The 12,178-nt window shown below is 43.1% G+C and overlaps 1 protein-coding gene across 1 annotated transcript in view; it reads right to left on the bottom strand.

Annotated features, from left to right (window-relative positions):
* Window positions 1-11,955, bottom strand: part of DCDC2 (doublecortin domain containing 2) — a 144,546-nt gene extending 132,591 nt beyond the window's left edge. Inside the window, exons 1-2 of the mRNA XM_068960481.1 lie at window positions 11,518-11,955; window positions 7,140-7,194 (exon numbers count right to left, since the gene is read on the bottom strand). Coding sequence (XP_068816582.1) covers window positions 7,140-7,194; window positions 11,518-11,810 — 348 coding nt within the window. The 5' untranslated portion in view covers window positions 11,811-11,955. The remainder of the gene's footprint in view (window positions 1-7,139; window positions 7,195-11,517) is intronic.
* Window positions 11,956-12,178: the final 223 nt, after the last annotated feature.

Below are 12,178 nucleotides of genomic sequence, written 5' to 3'. Positions count from 1 at the left end.
TTTGGAGGTGAAGTTACGAGTGGGGGTTAACTAGGGGCTGTTATGAGGTGAGGGCGGTTTAGCAATTAAAGATGCCGGGTAGGGCATTCCCTGGCGATCCAGCCGTTAGGACTTGGTGCTTTCACTGCTGCGGCCTGGGGTTCAACGCCTGGTCAGGGAAGTAAGATCTTGCAAGCTGTGAGGCCTGGCCAAAAAATAAAGATGTCCAGTAAAATATAGGAGCAGTACAGCAAGTCTAGAGTGTCATCTGCAAGAATGCAGTAATCACAGGAAGGGAGGCCCTTAGGGCATCTGACAGAGCGAGCAGGACTGGGAGAAGCAGTGTTCTCTGTTAACTGTGGGCTTCCCTGGTAGCTCAGCTGGTAAAGAATCTGCCTGCAAGATCCTCTGGTGAAGGGATAGGCTACCCATTCCAGTACTCTTGGGCTTCCTTAGTGGCTTAGACAGTAAAGAATCCACCTGCAATGCAGGAGACCTGGGTTTGATCCCCGGGTTGGGAAGATCCCCTGGAGGAGGGCATGACAACCCACTCCAGTATTCTTGCCTGGAGAATCCCATAGACAGAGGAGTCTGGAGGGCGATAGCTGCCTGCACTATCTGAGCCTGACTCATGGCAAGGCTGCCTTTCTTGCTTTTCTATCCAGTTGGTTTTCACTATTTTTATTAGAGACAGGCTTTGATCCCTATACAGACATAAATATTAAATTATCCTCCTTAATCAAGGAGGAGAAAGGGACATTCTCAAAACTTTAAGCTAAGAAAAGTGGGCCAAAAATGAAAGATATTTGAAACCGTTTCAAAACTGGCTTAAACTTAATCCATAAACTTATGGATAATGCATTATGTAAATCCATCCACCCTTTTTCAGTCCTCTAAACATTCTTCCAGCCCAGCACATGTGCCCTCAATAATAATAATTGACTTACTTCCCTGTCTCATCCTCTAGACTCCAAACTCCTGAAAGTACTCATTTTACACCTGGTGAGTCACAGCTCCTAGCACACCCTAAGTGCTCTGCACGCTGTCTGCTTGTCTCCGCTGTAGAGAATGTGCTTCAGGGCCTCTTACACAGTGAAACAGATTTTGGGCCCTAAATAACCACTGAAGAATGTTGTAATCTAAAGGACTCGCTACATGGAGGCGACATGGAGGAGCCGGCCGGCAGCAGCTACAACTCCAAGTCAAGAATGATGCTTTCCTTTGATGAGTTCACAGATGACTTTGTTGCCATCTGATAGCTGAAAGCATTGGAAATAAATAGCTCGACACAAACAGGGTTGGACCCCAGAATTGCTTAGTATGCAGTACTGGAAATGTTCATATATCTGTCTTTTCAGCAAAACTGTAAATTTCTTGGAGGTAAGAGGTTAGGTTTCAGCAATATGTGAACCGTGAACTTCCAGATGTTCAAGCTGGTTTTCGAAAAGGCAGAGGAACCAGAGATCAAATTGCCAACATCCGCTGGATCATGGAAAAAGCAAGAGAGTTCCAGAAAAACACCTATTTCTGCTTTATTGACTATTCCAAAGCCTTTGACTGTGGGGATCACAATAAACTGTGGAAAATTCTTTAAGAGATGGGAATACCAGACCACCTAACCTGCCTCTTGAGAAATCTGTGTGCAGGCCAGGAAGCAACAGTTAGAACTGGACATGGAACAACAGACTGGTTCCAAATAGGAAAAGGAGTACATCAAGGCTGTATATTATCATTTAACTTATATGCAGAGTACATCATGAGAAATGCTGGGCTGGAGGAAGCACAAGCTGGAATCAAGATTGCCGGAAGAAATATCAATAATCTCAGATATGCAGATGACACCACCCTTATGGCACAAAGTGAAGAAGAACTAAAGAGCCTCTTGATGAAAGTGAAAGAGGAGAGTGAAAAAGTTGGCTTAAAGTTCAACATTCAGAAAACTAAGATCATGGCATCTGGTGCTATCACTTCGTGGCAAATAGATGGGGAAACAGAGGAAACAGTGGCTGACTTTATTTTTGGGGGCTCCAAAATCACTGCAGATGTTGATTGCAGCCATGAAATTAAAAGACTCTTTGGAAGGAAAGTTATGACCAACCTAGACAGCATATTAAAAAACAGAGATATTACTTTGCCAACAAAGGTCCATCTAGTCAAGGCTATGGGTTTTCCAGTGGTCATGTATAGCTGTAAGAGTTGGACTATAAAGAAAGCTGAGCACCGAAGAATTGATGCTTTTGAACTGTGGTGTTGGAGAAGACTCTTGAGAGTCCCTTGGACTGCAAGGAGATCCAACCAGTGCATCCTAAAGGAGACCAGTCCCCGGTGTTCATTGGAAGGACTAATGCTGAGGCTGAAACTCCAATCCTTTGGCCACCTCATGTGAAGAGCTGACTCATTTGAAAAGACCCTGATGCTGGGAAAGATTGAAGGCAGGAGGAGAAGGGGACAACAGAGGATGAGATGGTTGGATGGTATCACCAACTCGATGGACATGGGTTTTGGTGAACTCTGGGAGTTGGTGATGGACAGGGAGGCCTGGCGTGCTGCGGTTCATGGGGTCGCAAAGAGTTGGACATGATTGAGTGACTGAACTGAACAGGTTATGTATGTCCTGTCAATCTTGCTTCCCTGCCCTCTGCCTACCATGCTGCACAGTATGGGAATGCGATGACGTGAAAGCTAAGTGGATAAAGTAGAAAAATAAGAACCTCCTTCAGTCAAGGCAAAAGGCTAAAAGGACAGTGCGGGCTGGGAAGGAAGAGGAAAGGTGTCCATATGCAGACCAGAGGCTCCCAGTGCAGGAGGTTGCTTGCTTCCCTGACAGAGGCAAGGGGGAAGCTGGAACATGGAAGCACAGAACAAGATCTAAAACCGGAGAGAGAGCAGAGGTGAAAGGAGGCAAAGAGAGGACTGAGAGGCCATAAATAAAGGGATGAACACCAAGGTCAGAAGATGAGAACAGTCTTCATTAAAACCACTGATACAGGGAAAGTGGGAAGAAAGATGAAAATACAGCTCAACACAATGACAGGGGAATAGAGGCAGGAGTCCAAGGAGAGCCTAGAAGATCTCTTGAGCTGGCTGTTAGTAAAAGCAAGAGCTATATGTTGAGAGGAAAGGAAAGGACTGCTGCTGGTGCTGCTAAGTTACTTCAGTCATGTCCAACTCTGTGTGACCCCGTAGATGGCAGCCCACCAGGCTCATCTGTCTCTGGGATTCTCCAGGCAAGAACACTGGAGTGGGTTGCCATGTCCTTGCATGCATTGGAGAAATGCATGAAAGTAAAAAGTGAAAGTGAAGCTGCTCAGTCGTGTCCTACTCTTCATGACCCCATGGACTGCAGCCTACTAGGCTCCTTCGTCCATAGGATTTTCCAGGCAAGAGTACTGGAGTGGGGTGCCATTGCCTTCTCCAAAGGAAAGGACATTGGCTCAGAACCCACAGCACTGCTCAACTTTGGACCAGGTCCAAACCACCAGCCACCTTTTTGTTTTTCCTTTTTCCCATCTCCTTTTCTTCTCCATCCATCTTCCTGCTTTCTCTCCTTTCCTCCTGTTACAAAAAGTATTGGCCAAATAAGACCACATACTTCTTTCAGGTTAGTGGAATGGATGCATTAGAGTTCTGCCTTTTTCTGTCCTGATGACACGGGTACAGAGAAGGACTAGATATCCTTTTAGTGTCTTTTCAACAATGAGCCTCATGGAACAGAAAAGTAATGGCAGAAACCACAATAGACCCTAGGACATCAAGGTGGCATGCCCCATTTCATGACTTGCAGTCAGCAAGTGGATACCATTGCGTCTAAATTATTAACCATCTAACAAACAACCAAATCATATTATGGACTATGGTGTTCTGGGAGGAGGGGAGGAATGCTACTGACTCCAAGCACCCATTGGCTGGGTGCTCCTTCCACATGTGAAAATCTAGCCACCACAGCTGGGACCCAAGGCCACACATTCTACAAAACTGTGAAGGTCCTTCTACTATAACATGTTGTTGGTGTTCTTATAGTTGTTGTTTAGTCACTAAGTTGAACCTGACTCTTTTGCAACCTCATAGACTATAGCCCAGCAGGCTCCTCCATCCATGGGATTCTCCAGGCAAAAATACTGGAGTAGATTGCCATTTCCTCCTCCAGGGGATCTTCCTGACCCAGGGATTGAACCTGCATCTCCTGTAACTCTATAAGTTTGATGGTAAATCACCTGTAGAAAAAAAGGGAGGTGTTTATGCCCAGTAAGAATTTCACAGACAAAAGTGAGGTTCTCAGTGCAGCCCACAAAAGCCTTTCTGACCTATGCTCCACCTCAAACAGCAGCAATAAGGCCATAAAACCAACAGTGACAGTGAGATCTCTATGGGGAAATGCATTCAGCTTTCCTGTTTTGGATGCCAAGAACCCAAAACTCTCCCTTTCTGACAATGAAAGCAGGGGTTCCTTTGCTCAAAGCAGGCTTTGAGTGTTGTCGTGGTGTGGACATTGGGGAGGAGGGTCTCTGTGAAGACCAAGACTGGAAATGCATAGCACTTCTCTGGTGATCCAGTGCTTAAGACTCCAAGCTTCCACTGCAGGGGCATGGGTTTGACCCTTTGTGGGAAACTAAGATCTGGCTTGCCAAGCAAAGGTGAGGCAAAAAAAAAAAAAAAAGAGTAGAAATGCACAGTGAGGGAAGTGAAAACACTGTTCAGACTGGGAGAAAAGATGTGCAAATCACTCAGTTGTGTCCAACTCTTTGCGACCCCAAGGAATTCTCCAGGCCAGAATGCTAGAATGGGTAGCCTTTCCCTTCTCCAGGGGATCTTCCCAACCCAGGGATAGAACCCAGGTCTCTCACATTGCAGGCAGATTCTTTACCAGCTGACCCACAAGGGAAGCAAAGATTGGGGGGAGAGCAGAGAGGACAAAAGAGAGAAGGGGGGGACTTGGGTAGGTAAAGGAAAGTGCTGAAGGTCACAGTTTCTTACCTTTTCCTCCCATCTCCTTTGCATCCTCAAAATGTCTCTTTTTGGCTCCCCTTTGCAAGACTGTGTGGGGAAGGATGGAGACAGGAAACGCTCCAGCATATCCCACGAAGTTAGAGGAAATAAGAAGGGGTGGGTATCACCAGTAAGAAATAAAGAGGGAGAGATGCGTTGTTCCAGAACAGGGAGAGATGCTAACATCTAGTTGGAGATGAGAGGTGGGTTTGTCACATGTAACGTGTGTATTCATAAATCAAAACCTTGTCTGTGTACCCTGGGCACTGGCCCAAAGAGAAATCAATAGTTACTGCTCCAAAGTGGAAGAACAATTAGCAAATAATTAATTAACTATAGAGTCCTTGTGAATGCTTCTTCTGTTAAGGTTAATATTTTTTTTAAGTATATTCCTAATTTTTTTTGCACACCTCTTGCATTTTCCAGGCATAATGTCTTCATCAAAGGCACTAGAATCCAGAATAAATACACACTCCTACTTTTTTTAGGAATTCACACATTTTAAATTCTATTGCAGAAAGTCGGCTTTAGTCACCAACCTCAAGCAAGGTGACTTACTTCAACCAGTTGTGTGGCCTTCGAACAAAATTATATCCAGAACTAATTTCCTAATGTCTTTTTTTTTACTACTTGCTACAGATTCTAACCATCGGTCATTCTCTCCCTGTAACAAAAGAACCGCATGAAATTTTTCTGTTTTTGTCTATTTTAAGCTATAAATCTTATCACATTCATGTTCAACTTTTCACACATTGTGTCAGCTTCTCACACATTGGGTCAATTCATTTCACACATTGAAAATCAAAAGTACAAACAATATTAATTACTTAAACAATGTCTGGGATTACCACCTCTTCTCGCAAATTATTTAAGTAATGAACTTAACCTCACGTTATTAAAAATATTGCACAATTAAAATATTTTCCTATGTGTTTTTTTCTAGAGAGACCTATATGATCCTGTTGGGCATAAACACAGTATAAGAGGAAATGGAGAGAGCTGAGGACATTCCCTGGGGATATTTCGCTGAAGATATTTCGCAGCACTATGAAAGAGGAAGACCTCCTTTCACCATTAGCCATTTCTTCACTGGCAGAACACACCCACCAGGAGCAATCAACAATGTGGGGGTTAAAATGGGAGAGGGAAGTCCGTTCTGGTGAACAGAATCCCAGTCTGGGTTTAACTATCTTTTTTCCCTCTCACTGGGACAGTTAAGGCTGTAGCCTTAACTTTGCTTTTAATCTATTTTTTCATCCATGAGCTAAGAATCCATCCAGTAGAATACTCACCAGGGATGATTCCACTAGAGGTCCCAGGTGCTACTTGGAACATAGTGTTGCTGCTGCTGCTAAGTCGCTTCAGTCGTGTCCGACTCTGTGCGACCACATAGACGGCAGCCCACCAGGCTCCCCCGTCCCTGGGATTCTCCAGGCAAGAACACTGGAGTGGGTTGCCATTGCCTTCTCCAATGCATGAAAGTGAAAAGTGAAAGTGAAGTCGCTCAGTTGTGTCCGACTCTTCTCGACCCATGGACTGCAGCCTACCAGGCTCCTCTGTCCATGGGATTTTCCAGGCAAGAGTACTGCAGTGGGTTGCCATTGCCTTCTCTGGGAACGTAGTGTTAGGAACACCTATTTCTCAAGGCTCATTGCCAGTCTTCATGCCAGTTTTTGGTGACCACTGCTCAGGTGAACTTGAATGCCAGTTAAAATGGAGGTGTTTTCCTGATATTACAGCAAGTCTTAACATGCTCCCCTGAAAGCTTCCGGGTCAATCGGGTGATCCTGATCATTTCAGACACTGAGCTGTCAGGAGTCGTTTGGGGGGCGGGGGGCAGGGTGTAGTTTTGGCAAAGACTGGTATCACGGTTACTAACAGTCTCTTCCCACTTGACAGGGAAAACGCCTACAGATTCCAACCAGATAGTACACAGCTAGAAAATGGGAGAATAAGAGCATGTCGTATCTTGTCCTATATGTCTGAGGACAACTACTCGGCCTGTTTGTTTTCACTAATGGTCCAAAGGAAGAGTTATCTTTGCCTTAAAGCATGTAATGTCCTACTTATATACATTAGACAATTCATCTCTTACGATCAGAATGCCATCCAAATCTCTAAAAGACAACAGCGTGAGAAACACAAAGCGGTGCTGTTACTATTACTTGCATTACCTCTGTACTCACAGCTTCCATTGGTCTTTTCTTGATGTCTCCTATGTCCAAGTAACTGGGGGGAATAAAAAGAATAAGGAGTCTTTTTATTACTTTTGAATCAGCTGTGTAAATTTCTTTTTTAAAATTATTAAGAAGTAAAGCAAGCCATAGGAAATGCTTAAGCCAAAAGCAAAAGTCAATCGCTACTAATTTAAAGCCATGAGAGTCACAGGAATGGCTTTCAGAGCTGACACATGTCTACTCTAAACTTGAATGAAATTGAAGCCTTAGAGATACATAGTTCTGTTGTGGAACATTTTTCCACACAATGGCTAGCTACTTACTGCATATACATTATTTCTCATTTTTATATCAATTTCAATACAAAGAGCAGTTTGTGTATAAAGCTCCTTAATGGTTCTATGAATCACAGACTTTAGGCCAAAGAGAGTCGTACAGATGCCATGCATTAGAGTAACAACTGTGAAAGGCTGAGAAAGCTTTTTCCCTAGGAGAGCACTTTAATGATCCTGAAATGCTCAGCCATGTGGGATGGTTTAGGCTCTGGTTCAGCTAAGAGACAGATGGGTGAACTAGTTAACCTCTGGAGACCCCTATTATTCCATTACTATTTGCTATATACATTAACTACTGATCATTCTTTAGCTATACCATAAGCACAACCTAAAAGCTTTATACCTTTGTCAACTTCCAAGCTATATATCCATCACTGTGATCTGGTCCCATTGTGCTTCATACACAGAAGGTGCTAAATAAATGTTTTAATATTAAAAATAAATATAAATCTAGCATTTAATTTACAACCATAGAAAGATACACTCTCTACCTCAACTACCATAATTGCTGAGACGCCCTCAAAAAAGCTTATATCAGAATTAATTTTGGCTACGTTTTATTTTGTTGTTTTTTGGATAGAACGCTTCAGTCAATTATGCCTCTAGAAATTATCATCTATTTCCCTTACATTAACAGTTATTACTTGCATAAGACAGTGCAAATTCTCCCTCTGTTTAGCATACAATGGGTCTTTTGGAAATCTTCAGGGACTGGTTTCTGACAAAATAACAACACATTCTAACTGTTATGTGCAGGAAAGTCATCTCAGATCCACCGGATTAATGCAATAGGATCAACTTCCCAAAATGCATAAGGAAAACTTTGTGGAAAATAACAATCTCTAGATGTCTCTTCTATAAAATAAACAGTTTGATAGCTACCTGAAGTTTAATCATGGTTTCAAAAATTTTAGAAGAAATATGAGTAAAAGATATTCAAGAAGAAAGTTGATCACTTTCATTTGAAAAATATTTTCCACCATGGCTATCTTACCCAGCATCATGGGGTCTACCTAACATGAATTACCCTCAATATGTTTGGATTTTCCGTTGTTCTGCCAGTTTCCTAATTTGTTATATCAACTGAAAACTGCTAGTTGTATATTCAGCAAATATATTCAGCATTTAAATCTTCTTGGCTTCTATCACTATAATCATAGATACTACCACTTTAACAAATAAATTATTCATCTGTCAGCATGGAAAATAAACCATGGACACTGTTTTAACAAACTCTGGGTTTCTGTGTGTGAGTGAAAAGCAAAAATAGCCATGTAAATCTCTTATTATATATGTATGTGTGTGTGTGTGTGTAAAGAATGATTTGAAGTGCACTTTCTATTTGGTTTGGAATTGTACATGTTTTTATCTTTTGAGTTGGTAATGCTAAATAAACAAAGGAGAATATGAATTATTATTAAAGTGAGCCTTGAATTTTGAGCTGTTAATAGATTCTGAAGCAGGTTTCCATCCCCATGAAATTGCTTTATATGAAAGTTATTTAACTTTAAAAATTAATGAAGTATATGATGAAAGAGCCTGGACACCGAGATGCTTTGCCTTCATAGAACACTTTGGTGTTTACAAAACACCTTCACATCCACAGCATTTACTTTCTACAATAACCCTCTGAGGTAGGAATGGTTATGTTCCTTTTCTGTATTAGGAAACTGATCATTCACAAGGATTATCAACTGAACTACACAACGATACAGAGCTAATAAAGGGCTCAGTCTCAAGTCTCCTGATTCTCAGTTTTAAGTTCTAAGTTTCTTTGAAACATAGTTTCATTTAGCGCTTTTCTAAGAAAGTTAGACAAAGCATACTAAAGGAGGTTTCAGAGAAGGGAAATTAAAGCTAAATTCATCCCTCACCTCCCATAAAAAGAATATCTGGCATAACAAAAAGCAGAACACTTAGAACTCAACCTAAACAAACACATGGGCACTATATTACACAAATTTAGTGATATTTAGGGAAATAGTTCTATACAGTTAAAACCAGAATTCACAAGCACAGATTTTATGGTAAAGATTTTTTGGCCATCCAGAGGCCCAAGGTGACTTAATTAAAATACATTAAAAACTACGGGGGGGGGGGGGGGCTGGTTAACTACAGAGTTATCATACAATCCAGCAATTCCACTCCTAGGTATATACCCAAGAGAAATGAAAACTTACGCATAATTGTTCATAGCAGCATTATTCATAATAGCCAAAAGTGAAACAACCAAATATCCTTCAATCGATTAAAGGATAACAAAATGTGCTATAGCTATATTACACAATATTATTCAGTCATGAAAAGAAGGAAGTACTGATACATACTACAACGTGATGGGCCTTTAAAACATGATACTAAGTGAAGGAAGACAGAAACACACACAGTCACATATGACTACTTTTACAGGCAGACCTTGTGTCATTGCCCTTAACCAATATTGTGGTTTTCTGCAAATTGAATCAGGTTTGTGGCCACCCTGAATAGAGCAAGCCTATCAGTGCCATTTTTCCAACAGCATTTGCTCAATTCAGGTCTCTGTGTCATATTCTGGTAATTTTCACAATATTACACACTTCTTATATTAGTGTATTTGTTATGGTGATCTGTGGTTAGCGATCTTTGATGTTACTACTACGACCTGCTAAAAGCTCAGAAAACGGTTAGCATTTTTTAGCAATAAAATATTTTTTAAATGAGGCATGTACTTTTTTTAGACATATGCACACATAACAGACTGCAGTATAGTTTAAACACAACTTTTATATACACTGGTAAACCAAAAAACTCCTGTGACTGGCTGTATTGCACTACTGCAGTGGTCTGAAATAGAACATGCAATATCTGCAAGGTCTGCCTGTATATAAAATGCCCAGGATAGACAAATCCATAGAGACAGAGAAACTAATCACTACTGATCAGTGGTTACCAGAGGAAGGGGAGACGGGGAAATTGGGAAGGTACAGGATTTCTTCGGGGAGTGATGGAAATGTTCTAATATTAGTTTGTGGGGATGGTTGCAAAACTCTATGAATATACTAAAACCACTGTGGTTTATGTTATGTGAAATCTACCTCAGTAAAACTGCAAAAAAAAAAAAAAAACCACTATGGAATATTAGATTCTAACTGTCCCACAGTACCCACCCCCACGAGGAATAACTTTTCTCAACTCCCATATAATTTTACTTTTCTAACTGCACTCACCCCTTTGTACTTTGCATTAAAATTACTGGTGTGCACATAGTCTATCTCCTGTTAGACTGTAACCTCCAAAATAACAAGTTGTGTCTTATCTCTGTTCCCTTCACAGACCAAAGGCACAGTTTGCCAATGCACTGAACACCCACAGTAAGTGAGCTCCCAGCCAGGAACTGGGGACAAGCATCACTAACGACCCCTGTCCTTCAAAATTTAACCATCAAGCATCTGGTGACAGGCTTACAGACAAATATAGCAAGCCAGTAAATTTTTCCAAGCATCAAGGCAATCGCCTTAATGTACAGGTGGTGGGAGGAGGGGCAGCACAAAGTGGGGCGTGGTCAGTTCTGCTCGGAATGGAAGTCTAAAGAATTTCAACAGTGAGGAGAAAGTGCTGGTGACATTTCAGTATCCAGTTTTTCCGAGTCATTTTTAAGAACATTATTTCAACTAAATTGATAGATTTCCACACTGTAAATCAACTATACTCTAATCAAAATTAAAAATAAAATGATAGGTCCCAAGAAAAAAGTGGGAAAAGAACATGAAATGAGAAATATCTAACATGACGTATGTGCTACTCTTTCCAAATAGCTAGTCATTGAATACTTTTTTTTAAAAGATTCTCATCCATCATCACACCTTTAAAATCTGTTCCTACTGCTCCCTAAGTGAGCTTTCTTCTCCAACCACGCTTTCAACCTGTAATGCAACTGCAGCGGGAGCTTTGAGGGCCACCAACTCGCACAGCCACAGCCCCTGAGCCCACCGAGATGGGGGTTACTCCTCTCCACCTTAGCAACCCCTGAAACGATGGGCGGCGGGGACAGACGGACTCACTTGAGTTTCTTGAAGGCTTCCTGGCCCCCGGCCACGTAGTTGCCCCCGCTCTGGATCTGGTCTAGCTTCCAGATGCGGTGCCCGGTCCGCGGGGTGTAGATGTTCCGAACCGCTCCGAAGGGCGCCTGGACGCCGCCCGTCACCTCCTTGAGGAAGACGTCGAAGCTGGACACCCTCTTCTCGTGGAAGACGACGCGGCGGCCCGTGAAGAAGGGGTCCCCGTTGCGGTACACCAGCACGCTCTTCACGACCGGCTGCGACAGGTGCCCGGACCTGGCACTGGTGCGGCTCATTTTCCCCTCGGGACTCCCGCGCGGCTCGCTTCTCCGAGGGGAGGCACCGCGGTTGCCCCAGCGGCCTCACCGCACACGCGCGGCGCGGGGTCGCGTCCTGAAACGAACGCGAAACAGACAAGCCCGCGGGTCACCGCGAAGCAACCGCGCGCGCCAGGCGTCCACCGGGCGGAGACCCTGCCGCTGCAGGACTCACCGGGCACGTTCAAGTGGTTCACCCGAGTCTGCACCACCAATCAGCGCTCGCCGTGCGCGCACACACCTGTTTCTCTCGCTACCGGCGGAATCAAGGTGTAACCACCTCTGCACCGGAGCTGCGCCGGGGGCGGGAAACAGGCAGACTGCGTGCGCCCGGGTGGGAGAGAGGT

This window comes from Capricornis sumatraensis, chromosome 22 (assembly GCF_032405125.1).
Source record: "Capricornis sumatraensis isolate serow.1 chromosome 22, serow.2, whole genome shotgun sequence".
Taxonomy (NCBI): Eukaryota; Metazoa; Chordata; class Mammalia; order Artiodactyla; family Bovidae; genus Capricornis; species Capricornis sumatraensis.
This window is presented reverse-complemented; position numbering and strand designations above follow the sequence as displayed.